Here is an 18,711-nt window from a genome sequence, read left to right as displayed (position 1 = left end):
GAAGGAAGGAAGGAAGAAAGAAAGAAAGAAAGAAAGAAAGAAAGAAAGAAAGAAAGAAAGAAAGAAAATAATGTTTGTTTGTTTTTTAACTGGGCCACTCACTACTTGTAGTCCTTGAACAAGTCATTTAAACACATTGTGACTAAATTTTGTTGACCAAATCTGTAGGGTTCTGTAGCTCTAAAATACTATAGTTCTATTAAAAATTAATTGGACTCTAAAACCAATAAAATATAAAGCTGATTGTAATCTTGGCAAACACAGATGTTTTCTTATTTTTAAGTAAAAATCATATTTATAATCTGTAGTACTTACTTTGTACTATTGTTGGTTCTATGCTTAAAGTGTTGGATGCATTAACACATGTCCCCATTTTATAGATGATGAAATAGAGGCACAGACTTTAGGTGGCTTGCTGAAAGTCATCTGTGGGGATGAGTTTTGAACTAGATACTAAGACCATACTTGTAAAAACTAACTGTAGCTGACTCTTAGAGACTCCTTACTGTGAGCCTGCTTTTCACATATATTGTGATAATCCCAGTGTGAAATGTAGGATACATTATCTTCTCAGTGAAAATGCAGGCATTGCATTTTAACATCACTCAGTAATCACATTTATTTTATCATTTAAAAAGTTTTTCAACTTCTGCTTAAAAGATACAGTTATGTTTTTATGTCAAGTACTTTTCGGAGTCCTTTAATATGTTACATTTTTACAAAGCTTTATATCTTTAATTCTGAAGTATCACACTGAGCCCCCAAAACCCCTTTTAAAGGCTTTAAAAATCTTGGAATCAATGAAGAGATTTTTGTTACTCATCAGTTTATCAGGTGTGAGCCAAGATTTTTGTTATAGTTTTAAAAATAAAATTGTAAGTAATTTAAACTTTTAAATAGATTGTTTTTTATCCATGAAATATATTGCTCATTTTTAAATTTTACCTATTCAGTAAACATATATTAATAGTCTAATGCTATTAAACCAATATATTGAGTATTCTTACAGAAGTAGTAAAATGTATATAGACATAATATATAATATTTGATAGCAGTCACAAGTGCCTTGAGGCAGAAACAGGGTGTTATAGAAGGAAGAAGGGAATTATTACATCTAGATTGTACTAAGGGCGACTGTGTAGAATCTGTGTATGTAATGGCCTAAGAATAGAGCAGGTGTTTAAAAGGAAAATGAAAGTGACAAATAGATTTGAACATATGTACCAAGGTGAGAAAGTGTGAAACGTTTAGTAGTAAAAGCTAAACACTTTAAATACAGGGAAGTAGTTCAAAGGATAGATGGAGCTCATTGGGTGACTCCAGATCCCTGGTGCCAGGATAAGAAGCTAGCATTTATTCCTTAAAATAGGGTTTTGAACATCTGGTTAGCATTTTTTAGAGAGTTTTAATTTAAAGAAATTAATCTGGCTGTGGTTTATAGAATACATTTTGGAAGCAGCAGACTCTAAAAGCAAGAGGATTCCATTAACACACAGAAATACGGCACTAAAATTAGTGACCATGATAACAGAACACAGAGAAGCAGCAAAAGTGCTTTGGAAAAAAATTAGAAGTTTTTGGGAAATGAATGAATGAACAAAAATTAAAGGTGCTGAAAGGCATTTTCATCATTTTATATTAAGGCTCTGGAAGGAAATAGAGGACATTGAAAGAGAAGCAGATATAAAAGGAATAGCACATTCTCAGCTCTGTGCTAAAGCACCCTGAGCAGAGTCAGAAAGATTTTTTTAAAGAAAATAACTAGTTATTTAAAAATAACTATGACAACTTATTTTTCCACTTATTTTTAAATAACTATCTATCTATCTATCTATCTATCTATCAATCAATCAATCTATCATCTATCTAGAGAGAGATATAGGTAGAGAGTGAGGGAGTTCACATTTTATGCATTGACTCAATCTCTAGTTTCTAGAGAAGCGTCCCAAACTTTTGGAAAAGTTTCAGTTAAAATGAGACAAGTGAGCATATAAACATAGATAAAAGGATCCTTAGCAATTTGTGGACTAAGCAGAGAGTCAATAATAACATGAACTTCCAGTATGACCAGTTGAACTCATCATATTACTTTTTCAATGACTCTGTGGGTCTTAGGAGCATAAATAGATGAGGTAAAGGTTAATTTTACGCAGGTACTATATTTACAAAAAGAGAATGAGTTATATAAGTCAAGGGCAGAGAACCTTGGGGATTAGGCTAGTTTTTTCCTTGACATGACTGAATCTTGGAGAGGCAGTGGGAGAAAGAAAGCAATTCCTGAAGGCGATTATTATGTGAGAACATTGAAGAGCTAAGAAACCAAAATCACCAATGAAGAATAAAAAATGACTTCCATGGATTGAAACAGGAGGGCTTATAAAATAGAAAATTGTGTTCAGAGTGGCAGATTTCAGAGTTCAATGTCTTGGATATGAAAATAGTTCCAAATGATTTTGAAATCCAAAATGAGGGTATGTTTATGGGGAGCTAAAAATTAAGGACACTCAAATCTTTTATTTAAATGATTACATCAACAACAAAGATATATCACCTAATTTTATTATGTGCTGAGCGCTATGCTAAGTGTTTTTCTTCTATTAATTCATCTTCACCTACCTACTATGTAGTAGGTCACATTCATAGCCATTAAGCTCTGTCCCACCCCCTCCATTGAATGAATTAGTTGGTTGGTGTGACATTGTATAAACGAAATATTAAAAAGAATATAATCTCAGATAATTCAACTATAATCAAGGTCTTTATCTTCCAGGTACCGGAACACTTAAGGTTCACACAGGCATATATAAATTGTTCATTTAGTTGACTTAGAACAGAACATGTTGCGTAACACTGGCTTTTGCTGTAGATATCATTTAAGGAATGGTCCATAGACTATTTGAGAGAGCTGACATTGCAAAGACAAAAAATTGTCTCTAGCAGCTTATTTTCTCAGAGACACAGGATTTTCTTTTTTTTTGAGTTGCCATTTTATTTTTGTTACTTTTTAAGACTAAATGAAACTTTTTGGGTCATTCCTATGGTAAATATATGATTTATTATAGCCACTTATTATACATTTCTCACACATTTATAGGAATTATGACCAAAATGAAAGATGAAAATCAATACTGGTATTTAACTTGAATGCATTAGTCCTTTATTAGAAAGTAGATAAGTGGATAGGCACTCTGAACTGATCATTAAAAATGCATCACTTAACATTCTTAAGCACTTGGTGGCATTATGACAGGATAATTGCAGCAGTTTTTTGTTCCTTGTTTCATTATATAAGCTGTCCAGCACTCTAGTACCATATATAGTTATTGCCACAGAGTTCCAAAACCCCAGTCAGGTGAGGGTTGAGGCTACCTAAGTACCATCTGTTTCACTTTATTAGTGTTTCTCATTATAATTCAGAAGGTCAGTGATGCTGTTCCTGATAGGAGCTCAGCAAGACCAGAGGTAGTAAAACTGCTCCGAGACTAAGAGAGCCTGTGCTCCTCCAACTGATGGGCAGTTAATTACCTGCGTATAAAGCAGTGAGAGCGCAGGGAGAAATCAGGAACTTCACAGTCTGGTAGCTATCCAAGTACAATATTATTTGGTGGTTTTTCATTCAACTGTACTGTTCAATTAGAGGACATGAGCATATCCTGTGGCAGAAGAGGATATAATTTCAAGAAAAGCAAAACATTTGTTTTGTTTTTTACCAATCTCAGACTAGGTGGATGAACATTCCAAATCAGTTACTCGACCAGTGTTGCTCCTCTTGAACAGCACATTACAATTAGCTGGGAACTTTACACAATATCCAAGGTCTGGCCCCACCTCCTGTTAATGAAATCTGAATTTATGGAGAGTGGTACCCAAGCATGGAAATGCATTTTTTAAAAGTTCGTCAGGTGTGCTAATGTGCACAATTAATGTTCAAAAATAATTGCCATTGTAGATAGATCCAGTTGTGAACAACTAGAATTTTCTTTCTTTTTTTTAAAAGAATATTTTATTGATTTTAGAGAAGAGATATGGAAAGAGAGAAAGAGCAACATCAATAGACTGCCTCCTGCAAGCTTCCTACCAGGGATAGAGCCCCCAACCCTGGCATGTACCCTGATCTGAAATCCAACCAGCAACCTTTTGATACACAGGACTATGCCCAATCAACTAAGCCACACTTTTTTAGTTAAATTTATAATACTTGTATAGAAAGACTTGTATAATTCACACATCAACATTGCTTTAATGATCTTTTAAAAGTAATTAACCATTTAAAAGGAAACATTTGACTTCTTAGTTCTTACAGAGAAGTTTCGAATGTGTGAACCAAAAGCATTTATTTATAGGGAAAAGTTTTAGCATCTGTGCCAAATTTACTTTAAATCTCTGCATAGCAAAGGGATCTATGTTTCTCCAGTGTTATATGATTGATTGTATTATTTTAGTTGGGTAAAGAGAAGAATATGTGATTAGATGTAAAGCTCTGATGTTTGAAAATACTTTTGTAATTCTCATTACTTAACTGTCTATAAACATGGTATAGCATTCAATATTTTTCATAGTTATATAGGCTATAGATATTTCCATAGAAAACCCATTTTCACATGAAAATGATTTATAATCAGATGACAAAAGATCACAACTGGCAGTTTCATGATTAGTAATCTCTTAAAGGGTAGTAAAAAGAGCACTAACTTCTCTTCGTTTGGCTTTCAAAAGGAATGTAGATGCCCTCCTCTTAAGTGCCCTGTGTTCCTTCCATGTGTCTGTATGATCACCTATAACAAAAATAGGCTAATCTAAATTTAGTTTTATAGAAAATATGATAAAATGCTATTTACTAATTTTAAAACCTCTTACACCATGGCTTTATGTTTTCACTTTGAGATTTTTGAGTAGTATTATTTTTAATGTAAAATGTCTCAAAGATATTTGCTACAGTCTCATTAAACTCCACATATTGTTTTCAAAAGCTATTCTTTTCTTTTTGTTTTGTTTTTTCAACTAGGACCCCTACTATGGCTGGTGGCCTATTTTCTATTGACAGAAACTACTTTGAAGAGATAGGAACTTACGATGCAGGAATGGATATCTGGGGTGGAGAGAATCTTGAAATGTCTTTTAGGGTAATTGCCTTTTCCTTTATTTTTTTGACTCTAAACATACTATACTGTTGCATGCACACATAGACCTAGTCGTTTACTGTGGAATCTTTTTTGTGAAGTGATGCAAATTGCTGATCTGTTGGTCATTTTAATACTTATTAAAAAAATTTGCTAGAGTCTTTTGCATGCAATATTTACTGTTAAATGGGAAATTTTAGGTATTTTTTTTAAGTTTTCAAAAATAATTATTTTATTCATAGTACAAAGACATTGTCTTTCAGTGTTTGAAATAAAGACGTGCTTTATTTTTTCAATAAAGCAGTTCCCTATAAAATCAATGTGTATTTTTGCACTGAAACTATGTTATCTGAATTTGCAAATGCTACCTGAGGTTATTCTCAAATAATTTTAATAATAATCTGTGGTGAAAGGAATTCTGTACAATTCTGTGTATAGTATGACTACTTTTACAATCATAGACATTGTTTGATGAGTCAGTTTAAATAATGCAAATTCACTTATTAAATGACATTCTAGGTAAATAAAAACTAAAAATTACTCCCACATATATATGATTTAGGAAACATATGAATGTTTTTAAGATTTTGTTATATTCATAAATTTAAAATATAGACACATAAATGTGCTTTCATGCTATTAAAAAAGTGCTAACATACTGTTGTTTTTTCTTCAAACCACATATATTATCATTTTAAGTGAAATAAGTTAGTAGCACTGTTATTTTTTCCATTTTAGAATTTAACATGAAATATTCAAAACACTCTATTGTTTGCCAAAATTATTTGTGCAATGAAATTATTAGTTTAGATATATTTATTAATGATATATAGATTTATATATACACTTTAGAAAGTAAAGTTTGTTTTTCACTTATAAAATATAATAATGTTCTGTAAGAAAATGTTCCCAATTGAAGTTAAGAATTATTTTGAATTTATATAATATGAAACTTAATGGATCTTGCATAATCTGAATTATTTTATAAGTACTAGAATGATCTAGTTATACAATTTTTTGCCTATAAACCTTTCTTATAGTCAGATGTCTGAGAAGATCATTAGTTAATGAAATTTTATTCTTTCTGTATTTGCTTATATATTTATATTTCTATATTTGCTTATACATATTTATATATTTATATGCAACTTGCTCTACAGTCTTAGTACAATACTCAGGAATGTGTTCTTGCATCAGGCACATGATGCATCTTTGCATGACCTTTGGGGACATTTGGAGTCCTAACATTTTTACTTCATGGGGTTCAGAAAGTGCAGAGAGTAACAAATGACAGTTAAGAAGAGGAAGAAGAAAAGAGAAAGAGGAAGGAAAGAAGGAAGGAAGGAAGGGAGGGAGGAAGGAAGGAAGGAAGGAAGGAAGGAAGGAAGGAAGGAAGGAAGGAAGGAAGGGAAACTCAAACCTTAAAAGCAGTTTGCTCTTAATCTTAGATGTAATGATGAGAGTACACATTAATAAACCAATATTCCTTGGATATTGCACTGAGATTACATAAGGAAAAAATCAACATGGGAATATTACTATTATCTGTGATCCTACTGCCCACTTTTTTAATTCTTTCCTAAGATTCATATTCACCTCTATTCTCCTTGCCTGTTAAGCATGATTCTCTGCAAATGGACTCCCATTACTTTCAATACATAGCTCCAATACTGGGTGGATACTCTTCATCTGACTTAAAAATGTGTTTAGGAGTAATTTAGTGTAATAAAACAGAAGAACACAATCAGGAAATGCAACAGAGGTATAGATGTATCAAAAAAGAAGACTTGAGAATATGAAATTTGAAAATTTGATAATATTTGATGCAGATACCAGGGGGACAAAGTGAATGCAACTAGTGGCTCTAAGTATGATCAGATCCCTAGAAAATGATATAGGAGGTTTACTGTGATTGGTTGCTTGAGCTTATTAAAAAATAAAGTATTCATAAGTGACTACTTTTCAATTGTTTTAGAATATATCATTGACTTTAGTTTCCATCTGATTTCAATAGAAACAACCTATGTATTTTGCTTTTTGTTAGACTCTTGATTCATGCTTACTTTCCATGATATCAATAGAACAGTTCGCTTAATAACTAGTTCCCTAGCTGAGGAAGATAGTAAGAAAAAATGCTGAAACAGTATATTAACAAAGGAAAGAGACTTCCCCGTTAGACTAATTTTATGAAAAGATGTGACTGAATTAAATGAGACTATGTTGAGGATTTGCAATGAGAAGACCTGAGACTAATATCTAGCTCAGTTATTATAGAGCAAACAAATTTTTGTGTGTAATACGTGCTTTATACTTTCTAGATGCTGAGACCACAAAAATGAGTAAAGCATGATGCTTTTACTCTCAAAAAGCCACATTCCTGTGAGAGAGATACATAGTTATTATTGACAATAAAATATAATTTCTTAAAAAGAAATTTATGTATGAGTTGTCTTTGTCATGTAGGCAAATCATTTAACCTCAACTATGGAAAGGTGATTGTAATCATAGTGAAATTCTATTTTGCAGCTCTGGTTTATGTAGATTTGAGGTAATTAGAAAACAGAGAAATATTAATGGCTTGCAAAATGTCACAAGTCTGACTGGCCTTGAGGGACTTTAAGCCAATCCAAAGGAATGCATCTTGCAGATTTATTTATAACAATATCACTTGGTCTTTGATGCTCAGAGTATTGTAAGTACTGAGACATTGAAAATTTGATGAAAACTCTAGATCTCCCCAGAGAGAAGCATCCAGTCTCTTCCTACAGTAGGTTTTAACAGTTTCATAGGGTTGAAGAATTCCTTGAAGTCTCAGGATAAATAAGTTTTGGCTTAAAATATTAGTGACTTCTAATATTTATAGAGCTATTAAGTGGAATAGTTGAGAATTCAACCCCAGTGTTCTAAGACCATCAGCAATGATGCTAATTACCACACTGCTACCTCCTCATTAAGGTTCATCCCTCCATAACATGTCAGTCCTAACTGCTGATTATATTATCGGGAGAGAGAGGAGAAGCTAACCTGCAAACGTGATCTTCCTCCACACTTCTGAGATGGCTGCCTCATCTAGTGGTGATCTTATCTTCCTGTTATGAGCTTTAGTCTCCTTTGGTATATAACATACATCTGATAGCAGTGAGAATATCTACAGGTAGATGCTAATACTCCTGAAAGCTTAGTCTCAGATATTGCTCTCTACTCCATTCCACAACAATCATCCAAATAACATAAATCCTAAGAATACTATCTATACACAAATGTTGATTTATTTAGCTGACATTTATTGAATTTTCATTCAATTGGTGCATGGGATACAGTAGTGAACAAAACAGACAAAATGGTGTGTCCCTATGGAAATTATATTTTAGAGAAGGAGGCAGACAATAAACAAGGAAAGGAAAATATAGAGGTGGACAAATGTAAGTTTACAGTTGTTAGTGAGTGAAACAGTTTATTTTTGTATTATTATTTATTAATTATTGTATTATTTCCTATATGAACAACTGTAAACTTACTTTAGCCCACCCTTGTATATTAATATATTGGTGATAAGAGTTATATAGAAAAATAAGGGAGTGGAATATGAAATGGTAAATGTTGGAGATTGGTAGGAGTTGAAATTTTAGATAGGAGAAACTCAGTAAAGAATATCCATCCTATCTAAAAAAGAGGGAATATGCTAAGTGACCCTCACGCCATCGCAAAGATGGCGGCACCCACAGCCAATAAGGAGGGAATATGCTAAATCACTGCCATGCCCTTAAAGATGGTGGTGCCCACAGCCACAAGATTGGGCTGGCAGGGGAGGGCAGTTGGGGGCAATCAGGCTGGCAGGCAGAAATGGTTAGGGGCAGGCAGGCAGGCAGGCAGGCAGGCGAGTGGTTGGGAGCCAGCAGTCCCAGAATGTGAGAGGGATGTCCGACGGCCGGTTTAGGCCTGATGCCACAGGGATCAGGCCTAAACCGGCCGTTGGACATCCCCTGAGGAGTCCCATATTGGAGAAGGTGCAGGCTGGGCTGAGGGACACTCCCTCCCCCAGTGCACGAATTTCGTGCACCGGGCCTCTAGTATAAAATAATTGATAAAAAAATGAACCCATGATAATATATGTATATTTACCATCAAAAGTGTCATCTTTAAGTAATATCTATGATGTCAACATAAATACCACCTAACAAGCACCACCAGCAAAAGACCTTGCCTTTCATGAGTAATAGTACAGGAGCAATATTTCCAAAAATGCACAATATTTTGTTCATTTTAAAATGAGATAGTCTGCCATTGTTGAACCAATTGAGGTCATGGGGGAGAAAAGTGAGAAATCATTAAGGGACACAGAAGAGTGTCCCACTGCCATGAATGACAGACCAACAGTTACAAGGATGATCTAGGAGTCTGACAGCCTGGATTCAAGTCCCAGCTCTGACACTTATTAGCTGTACTCGAGGTCTGATACACAAAATTTGTGCACTTGTGTGTGTGTGTGTGGGGGTGGGGCGTCCCTTAGCCCGGCCTGCGCCCTCTCGCAGTCTTGGAGCCTTTGGGGGGTGTCCAACTGCCTTGGAGGCAGGAGAGACTCCCGCCACCACCGCTGCACTTGCCAGCTGTGAACCCAGCTTCTGACTGAGGGCTCTCCCCCTGTGGGAGTGCACTGACCACCAGGGGGCAGATCCTGCATTGAGCATCTGCCCCCTGGTGGTCACTGGGCGTCATAGAGACCAGTCGTTCCTTCGATCAGTTATTCGGTTATTCCACTGTTTGGTTGATTTGCATATTAGTCTTTTATTATATAGGATGGTTTGGGCAAGGTAGTATGTCTCCTAAGCTCTAGGTTCTCCATATCTACAATAAGAAAGTTGGTAGCATTTTCCTGATATGCTTTCAGAGATGATTAAATAAAACTTTGTATATAGTATTCAGCACCCCAATGACCACACAAAGTCTGTAATAAAAGGCAGCAATTGTTGTTGTGGTTATAAGCTGCGCAACTTTGAGCAAGTCCTGACACTCCTGAGCCTCACTTAATAACAACCTTGCCCTTAGTAATCAGTCCTTGACCATAGATAATCAATTAAGAGAATGTATATGAAAATACCTTTAAAGCTAGAATATGCAATACTAACATAAATTACTACTTCCCTAATTGTTAGTTAAGATGTCGTTCTAAAACTCCCCTGCCCAGAAAAGAGATTAGATTTTAGGAAAGAAATAACACTTTCTGTTTTGACTGTTGCAATGTCCTTTGAGATGACTACTGACATCCTGAAAACCTAGAGTATAAAAAATTTAGCTATACTCCTAATCAATTTTAATAAAATAATTATTTTTAAAGAATCATCTAGACTTGGCATAAGAGTTACTGGGGTTGCACATGAACATACACACACACACACACACACACACACACACACACACACACTTGAGTCAATAAAAATGGACATAACACTGTATATGAAATAAGAGATTTAAGCCATTGGTCATCGAGGACAGTGGTCTCCGAGAGATGGGACACAACAAGGGGAGCAATTGCCTCAGCTTTACTGCCAGAGCAGCTGGGGAGGCTTCAGAAAGAGAAGGAGGACCTGCGCAGATCCCAGTGAACTCCATGACTTGAGAAGTTGGAGGTGAATGACCAGGAAGATCAGGCAGCTAGAAGTTGGACAGAGTACCAGAGAGGAGAAAGCTGCACAAACAGAACTCAATATTAAACTGACAAGCACATATGTGAGAAAATGACCCAAGTTGAGGAAAGAACCATGAGAAAGAGACCTCTTTGTCCCTCATTTAGGACCAGCAATAGTAGGCTGTACTCTCCAGCCAGCCTGATTGATGGGGCATAGGCAAGAGTAAATATTGGGAAACTATGATACACTTCTAAATAACCCATGGATCAAAAAATAAGGTCAAAGTGAAATTAATAATATTTTGAACTGAATGAAAAGGAAAGCACAGTGTTTCAAAATTTGTAGTGCCAGTAAAGTAATACTTAGGGGGAACTTATAGCACTAAACATATCTGTTGGAAAAAAGAAAAATTGAAAATGTCAAGGACTTCAGCTTCCTCCTTCAACAACTAGTAAAAGGAAGAGATTAAATAATAAAGATCGAAACAGAAGGAGGAAATAATAAAGATCAAAGCAGAAATGATAAAATGTAAAAGAGAAAATGTTTCCTTGAGAAGAATAGTAAAATGATAAATTTCTAACCAAATGTCATAGAAAAAGAGAAGAAAAATTACCAATGTTGGGAATGAGAAAGGTGATGTCATTGTGGATGCTAGAGATAGTAAAGGCTTATAAAGTAATAGCAGCATTATGGCAGTAAACTTGACAACTTCAATAAAATAGACAACTTCCTTAAAAGACAAACTATCAAAGCCCACAAGAAGTAGATCAACCAAACAGCCCTAAAAACTAGTAAAAAAAAAAAAAAAAAAAGGAAAGAAAAGAAAGAAAGAATCTTGTAATTTATAAAACTACTTTTCACAAAGGAAACCTGCTTGCCAGATGACTTCACTGGTAGATTCTACCCATAGTTTTGGGTAGAAATAAGAACAGTTTTACACAAACTTCCAGAATATTGAAGAGGAGATAATACCTCCCAGTTCATTCTGTGAGGTCAACGTTATTCAAATAGCAAAACTTGACAGACATTAAGAGAATAGAAAACCACAAGTCAATACCCCTCATGAACATAGATGTAAAAATTCTAAATAAACTTCAGCAAATCAATCCTTTCAATATGTCAAATGAAAATGCACCATGACTAAGTGAGGCTCACCCCAGGAATGGAAGGCTGATTTAACATTCAAACACCAATCAATGTAATTTGCCATGTTAACACATCAAAAAGGAAAAAGTCAACGGATCTTTTGAATAGAGGCAAGAAAAGCATTTGAAAAAATCCAATTCCATTCCTGATTAAAAAACAAAAAGGACAAAAGCACCAAAAAAAAAAAAAAAAAAAAAAAAAAGGCCCAGAGCAACCTAATTATAGCAGGGAACTTCCTCAACCTCATAAAGGGCTTATAGGAAAAGCCTATCTCATATTACTATTAAGAGACCAATGTTTTCTTCTTAAGATCAAGAAAAGATAAGGGTATTGGCTTTTACCACTTATACTTAACATTATAGTGGAGGTTTTAGGCAGTACAAGAAGGTAAAAAGTATAAACAAATGCTATCTATATTGTAAAAGAGAAAGTGAGACTGTCATTCCAGATGACATGATTATCTAGAAAATTCAATGGAATTTATTTCAAAAGCTACTAACACAAGCATGTGATCTACTCAGTTTGCAAGATACAAGAATATTATATAAAAATCAATTGTATTCCTGTATATTAGCAGCAAACAATAAAAAATCTAAATAAAATGTCATTTAAAATAGAATCAAAGATATGAAATAGTGATAAATATGACAAAAGTTATACTAAAATCTAAAATTTTAGGTCAATGCAAACTGATCTAAAGTGACAAAAAGCAGACAAGTTGTCTATGGACAGCAAATTGGGGTGGGAGACCAGAGTTAGAAGGAGGGATTGCAAGGGGGCATATGAAAACTTTTGGGGATAATGTATATATTTATTACCTTGATTGTGGTGAAAGCTACATGGGTTTCACATAAGCCAAAACTTATCAAATGGTACATTATAAATATATGCAGTTTCATGTATTTTAATTATCCTATACAATAAAGAGCTAATATGCAAATGGTCATCGCGCCCTCATGCTGTAATGGCTCAAACACTCAATACTGGGCAGAGAGGAATAGGGGCCAGCCAGGCACAAATGAGCTCATGAGAGAGGAAGTGGGACTAGCCAGGCTGCGGCCCAGGAGAGGGACAAGCTGCATGCTCCACAGTCCCGGGCACCAGTGGCTGGGGCTGCAGCCCTGGAGAGGGACAAGTGACCTGCCCCACCTTCCTGAGTGCCTTTGGCTGAGCTTGTGCCTGTGGCCCGGGAGAGGGACAAGCCACCTGTCCTGTAGTCCCAGGTGCCTACAGCTGCGATCTGGGCGAAGCCGCCCGTCCATGGTCCCCTGCGGCTGCAGCCGGCTTGGGCGAAGCTGGCCTGGGTCGTGGGTGCCTGCAGCCAGCCAGAGGGAGGGAAACCTGGGTCCTGGGTGCTTGTGAACGGCCAGAGGAGAAAATTCTGGGTCCCGGATGCAGGGCAAGGCAGAGGCAGTTAGGGACGGTCAGGCCAGCAGGGGGGCAGTTAGGGGCGATCAGGCTGGTAGGGGAGCAGTTAGGGGTGATCAGGCAGGCAGGCAGAGGGGTTAGGGGCAATCAGGCAGGCAGGCGGGCGAGCAGTTAGGAGCCAGTGGTCCTGGATTGTGAAAGACAGTTGGACATTTCCCGAGGGGTCCTGGATTGGAGAGGGTGCAGGCTGGGCTGAGGGACCCCCTCTTCTAATGAACGAATTTCATGCACTGGGCCTCTAGTATTCAATAAAGGTGTTAAATATTAAAGCACACGTGCTCGCGCACACAGACACACACACACACACACACACACACACACACACACACACACACTGCTGGCATCTACAAAAAGAAACAAATGAAGAAAAATGTAATTGTTGGTATCATCTACTGCAGACATGTGTAATTCAGTCTAGATCCTCAGTATGTCTTAGCCTACTTTTATAAATACCCTACTGATCTGAGTCAAAAATCTACCTCTTAAGACAATTGTGTGGAAATGAGAAAATACTTATTGGAGTTTTTAATAAACTATTCTGTACTGCAGAAATATTAGTTTTATTATCATTACCCTTAAAAAGTAGAGGCAGTTTTGTCAATAAGCAATATTTTAATTGACAGGATGGGATTTACTTGAAATGATCCAATTTTTCTTTGTCTTTAAAATCACAATGTAAACAGCAGTAAATTTATCTGAAGGATATAACCAAGTGAAATGTCCTATGATGTGAAATCCGCTTATTTCCAAATTGCACAAGCAATGAAGTGAAAAAGAAATGGAAGCAGACATCATAAATAATGGAAAAATGAAAGGCGGACGATTTTATCGAACAGAACAGTATGGTAAATGAGGCAAAGGTTTGTAGACTTTGGGGGGATTGTAGTATCCAGATTTTTAAAAGAAAGTAAAGAATTTTCTAGAAATGTCCAAATGATTTTGACAAGTGAAAATGTCAATCATAATTTGTGAGACAGAAATAAATTTAGACAAAAGTCTAGTTCTTTTAGAATTCTGTCTTTTAAAAAAAAACTTAATTCATATAAATCTGAGCATAATGGATTGTCTGTGTTTAAAACTTGACTATTTTTGTTTTATTCAGTTGCTCATAAAAACCAGACTTTAATAGAAAAATTGCAGTTAAGTGAATTTAACTTAAGTTCATGTTATCCACAATTTTGGTGGAAATGATTTTGGTGGAGCACTTTTATCTATAATAATAAAAGCATCATATGCTAATTAGATAAGGTGTCCTTCTGGATGTCCTTCCTTCTGGACAAAGCCACAGTGGGTGGGGGCCATGGCAGAGGCAGCAGAGGCCCCTGGCCATGGGAGGGGACCAGGGCCAAGGCTCCTGCATGAATTTCGTGCATTGGGCCTCTAATTTAAATATGATAAGCACTCTTAATATTAATATAAAGATTTATTAGCCTCTTCTTTTCCTAGCTTTATTGAGGTATAATTGTCAAATGAAAATTGTGTATATTTGAGATTTACAATGTGATGATTTGATATACAGGGGTAAGGCATCTAAGGTTTTCCAGTTGTTCATATGGAAAATAATACAATTAATTAATAATAATACAAAAATAAACTGTTTTGCATACTCACAACTGTAAATCTACTTTTGCCTTACCCTGTACTGTATTGTGAAATGGTTACCACAATCAAACTAATCAACGCATCCATCACCTCACATAGCTGCTGTGTGTGCTTTGCTTTATTGCTCTTCACTCTTTGCACTTCTCAAATATCGCTTTTTTTTTTTTTAACAAATTCAAGATTTGTGACAACCCTGCATAGAGACAGTCTATTGCTGCCATTTTTCCAACAGGCCCAAATGATGGTTAGCATTTTTTAGCAATGAAGTATTTTTTAACTGAGGTATGTATGTTGCTTTTTAAGATATACTGCTATTGCACACTTTACAGATTACATTACAGTGTAAACAACTTTTATATGCACCGGGAATTCAAAAAATTTATGTTACTCACTTTACTGCAATAGTCACTTTATTGCAGTGGTCTGGAACTGAACCCACAATATCTTCAAGGTATGCCTGTATTTCATACAGTATTATTAACTATAGTCACCATACTGTACATTAGATGTCAGAACTTATTCATCTTATTACTGAAAGTGTGTACCCTTATTGGCTTCTTCTTTTTTTTTTTTAAGTTTAAGAGGTTATAAACTGACATCATGTTCATGTATAGCCTCCATAAATAAAATAAACAAATATTGTCCTAGCCGGTTTGGCTCAGTAGATAGAGCATTGGCCTGTGGACTGAAGGGTCCCAGGTTTGATTCCAGTTAAGGGCAGGTACCTAGGTTGCAGACTTGATCCAGGGCTTCTGTTGGGGTGTGTGTGTGGGAGGCAACCAATCAATGTGTCTCTCTCACATTGATGTATGTTTCTCTCTCCCTCCCTCCCTCCCGCCTTTCCCCTCCTTCTTTTCCACTCTCTAAAAGTCAATAGAAAAATATCCTCCGGTGAGGATTAACAACAACAACCAAAAAGAATATAAGCCAATATTGACGAAACTGTCCAGCACATTTCTCTCTGGTTACCTATTTGGTGCAGGGTAAGCACATTGCAAATGACTTGAATTTTTTGTTTCTGTGTTTACAATCAGATTTTCTGGTATCTGTGCTACCACTCTACTTTAATCTATTGCTTATACATACCTTATTGAATCTCCTTATTCTTTGTTTAATTGAAATGACAGAAAAAATAACTCTGGGTAAGAGATAGCTGAGACATTGTTTATAAAGACTATGTTACATCTATTATATACATTTTAAAACATTGGGTCAGTAGGAGCCATATAATTATATTTAACTAAGATTCTATAGAAGTCTCAATTTTTCCAAAAATAAAAGTGTGAGAATTTTATTTTGAATGTTAAATACAATAAATACATGATTTCATATGCTCCTTTAGAAAAAACAAATGAACAACAGGAAATTAGACATTAATCAAACTTTAGGAGAATGTGAGCTAACGGTAGCAGAATTTCTTTTGCGTTTAAAACTATAATAGCCTAAGGCTTGGTAACTTTGATTACTCTACCTCTTCATTAAAACTTTCTGGTTCTCAAAACCAGAACATGAGAATAGATTTATATGGAATAGCCATCGATGTAAAGCTTCACCTTGCAAACATACTACATGGAGACATACTTATGATTTTAGAAATATAAGGCGTTGTAGAAGACTTAGGTACACTAGAACTTGTTATTAATCTCTGCTTCTCTTTTAACATCTTAATCATCTCCTAAAGTTGTTACTACTTTTTTTAAGAAACAAATGTCTCGGGTTGTCACAGTCACAATTTAGTGCTGTCTTGGATCAATAACATTCACTGCTCTTTTCCATGACCTCACAGTCTTATCATATGAGTGTTTCTCTGCAGAACGTAAACAGGGGATATTTATCAGCCTGCAAATATACTCACCTAATGTCTAACCTATGCTCTCTACTCTGTATCTATTTATATCAATTTATCTAAATCTAAATTTATATGTATGTGGGTCTGTGTGAGTGTGAATGATATTTATGAAGGCTCGGAATACAATTTTCTAGTATTAATTAGTGCAAAGGATATAGTGCAACAATAAATTTACGAATTTAAAAAGTTATAGCATAAGTGGTCTCTATTGCCAGTAAATACTGAGTGATATTCACCAGGCATCCTAAAAGAGTTGAGACTCAGATAATTAAGAGAATTCAGGAATTATTAAACCCTGGAAGATTTCTAGGAATTAAATGCATAAAAGGAAAGAAATGGAGTGAAAATTATATAAAAATCTTGTGTAAAATATGAATTTTCATTTCCCTTAACATAGAAAGCAGAGGTGAATGACATTTGTACAGGATTTATTAAGAAATATACATTGGAAATAAATCTTATGGGGAAATCATTCTAACTTTTTGTTCTTTAATTAAACCATTGAATGGAAATAAAGGTTCGAGAAAGAAGAATTTGATTTCTGAACGATGATAAAATGTTGCTCCTTAACAAATACAGACATATTTCAAACATACTAAGCAGAATTTCCCTGTTTATAGCAATAAGCCAGGAACACCTGTTTTTTTAGTGAGTGTCAGTACATTTAGAAACCAAGAATCAATACTAGATATAAATATCTGAAATGTCACCTTTGGGAAACACACTCCAATTCTGTGACTGTTTGCTGACCCTTCTCTGCTAAGTGGACACACTCAATATGCACCTTCATTAACCTTAAAAATCCTTATGATCCTTCTGACTCTAAATAGACAGGACCTCAATTTAACTGTTTGAATTTCTGACAATAAAAAAAGCTACATGAAGAAATTCAATGTGCTCAGAATTATTGTACAGAAAAATATGACATCTTCTGTGATGGCAAGATTTTACTAAAGCCTCTCATTAAGGTCCTTAATCATACAAAATGGTGTGAGAATTAAGGCAATTATCCTGCTTATTTACATTTGAAATGCGCCTAAATCATTCTGATGAAATGTTTAGCTTTTTTTTGTAGCAGCTAAAGATGCAGTGCTTGATTTTATTTTACAAATTAAAGTTCCATTTTTCTTTCTGGAAATGAAAAGTTAAATAACTTCCAAAAATGTTTCTAGTTTTGAAATTTTAAGAATCATTTATATATACTATGTTTGATTAAATGAGATAAACCTGTCATTAAATTCAAACAAAGTTTGCAAAATATGCAATTCAAAGACTTTACTAATTAATTCAAAAATATTTGTTAGTAGTTGGGTATAAGGAGGTAGAAGACAGTGGAAGATCGAGGACAGTCCCTGTTCTCATGAGATTATGCTGTTGGGAGATAATAGACAATAAAGGAGTAAACAGGAGAATTAGCCTGTTAATTTCAGATAAAGACAAGTGCTTTGAAGAAAATAAAATGAGAGGTAAAGCACTGCATTGCATCAAAGTGGTCCAGGAAGATCTCAAAGAAAGTGTTTTAGCTGAGTTCAGACTGACAGGAAGCATCCAGCTGTGCAAGGTTTTGTAGAGGGAACTTTCAAAATAGATCATTATGCAATATAGAGTAAATGCAAAAAGCCTTGGGCAACTGTGAAATTATGCTTAATTCTCTCCTTCTAAGTCTATAGGATCGCAAATATCCTAAAGCTTTTGGAGGGGGAAAGCATTCTTATTCAAGGGCTAAAGTATAAATCATTCTGTAGGACAATATTTGGCTGATTCATTTATTCAGTGAATCATTTATATGCACCTCCTATGTACCAAGCTCTGTGCTAGAAACTAGAGACAGAGAAATGAACATTAACAGGCCAGGCCACACTCTCTAGCAGTTCATTTTTTGATGAGGCTTTACATTTGAATAGCACTTCATAGAATTCTTTTACAGATATTATCATAA

The 18,711-nt window shown here is 35.2% G+C and overlaps 1 protein-coding gene across 3 annotated transcripts in view; it reads left to right on the top strand.

Moving 5' to 3' along the window:
• Positions 1 to 18,711, top strand: part of GALNT13 (polypeptide N-acetylgalactosaminyltransferase 13) — a 491,703-nt gene that overhangs the window by 306,517 nt on the left and 166,475 nt on the right. For all 3 annotated transcript variants that reach the window (XM_070422971.1, XM_070422970.1, XM_070422972.1), the window contains exon 8: positions 5,006 to 5,123. In XM_070422971.1, coding sequence (XP_070279072.1) covers positions 5,006 to 5,123 — 118 coding nt within the window. The remainder of the gene's footprint in view (positions 1 to 5,005; positions 5,124 to 18,711) is intronic.

Source organism: Myotis yumanensis, unplaced genomic scaffold (genome assembly GCF_028538775.1).
Source record: "Myotis yumanensis isolate MYYU_CA2020_CCGP unplaced genomic scaffold, mMyoYum1.0.hap1 SCAF_8, whole genome shotgun sequence".
Lineage (NCBI taxonomy): Eukaryota > Metazoa > Chordata > Mammalia > Chiroptera > Vespertilionidae > Myotis > Myotis yumanensis.
The sequence above is the reverse complement of the archived record's forward strand: the minus strand, read 5'-3'. Positions and strand labels throughout refer to the sequence as shown.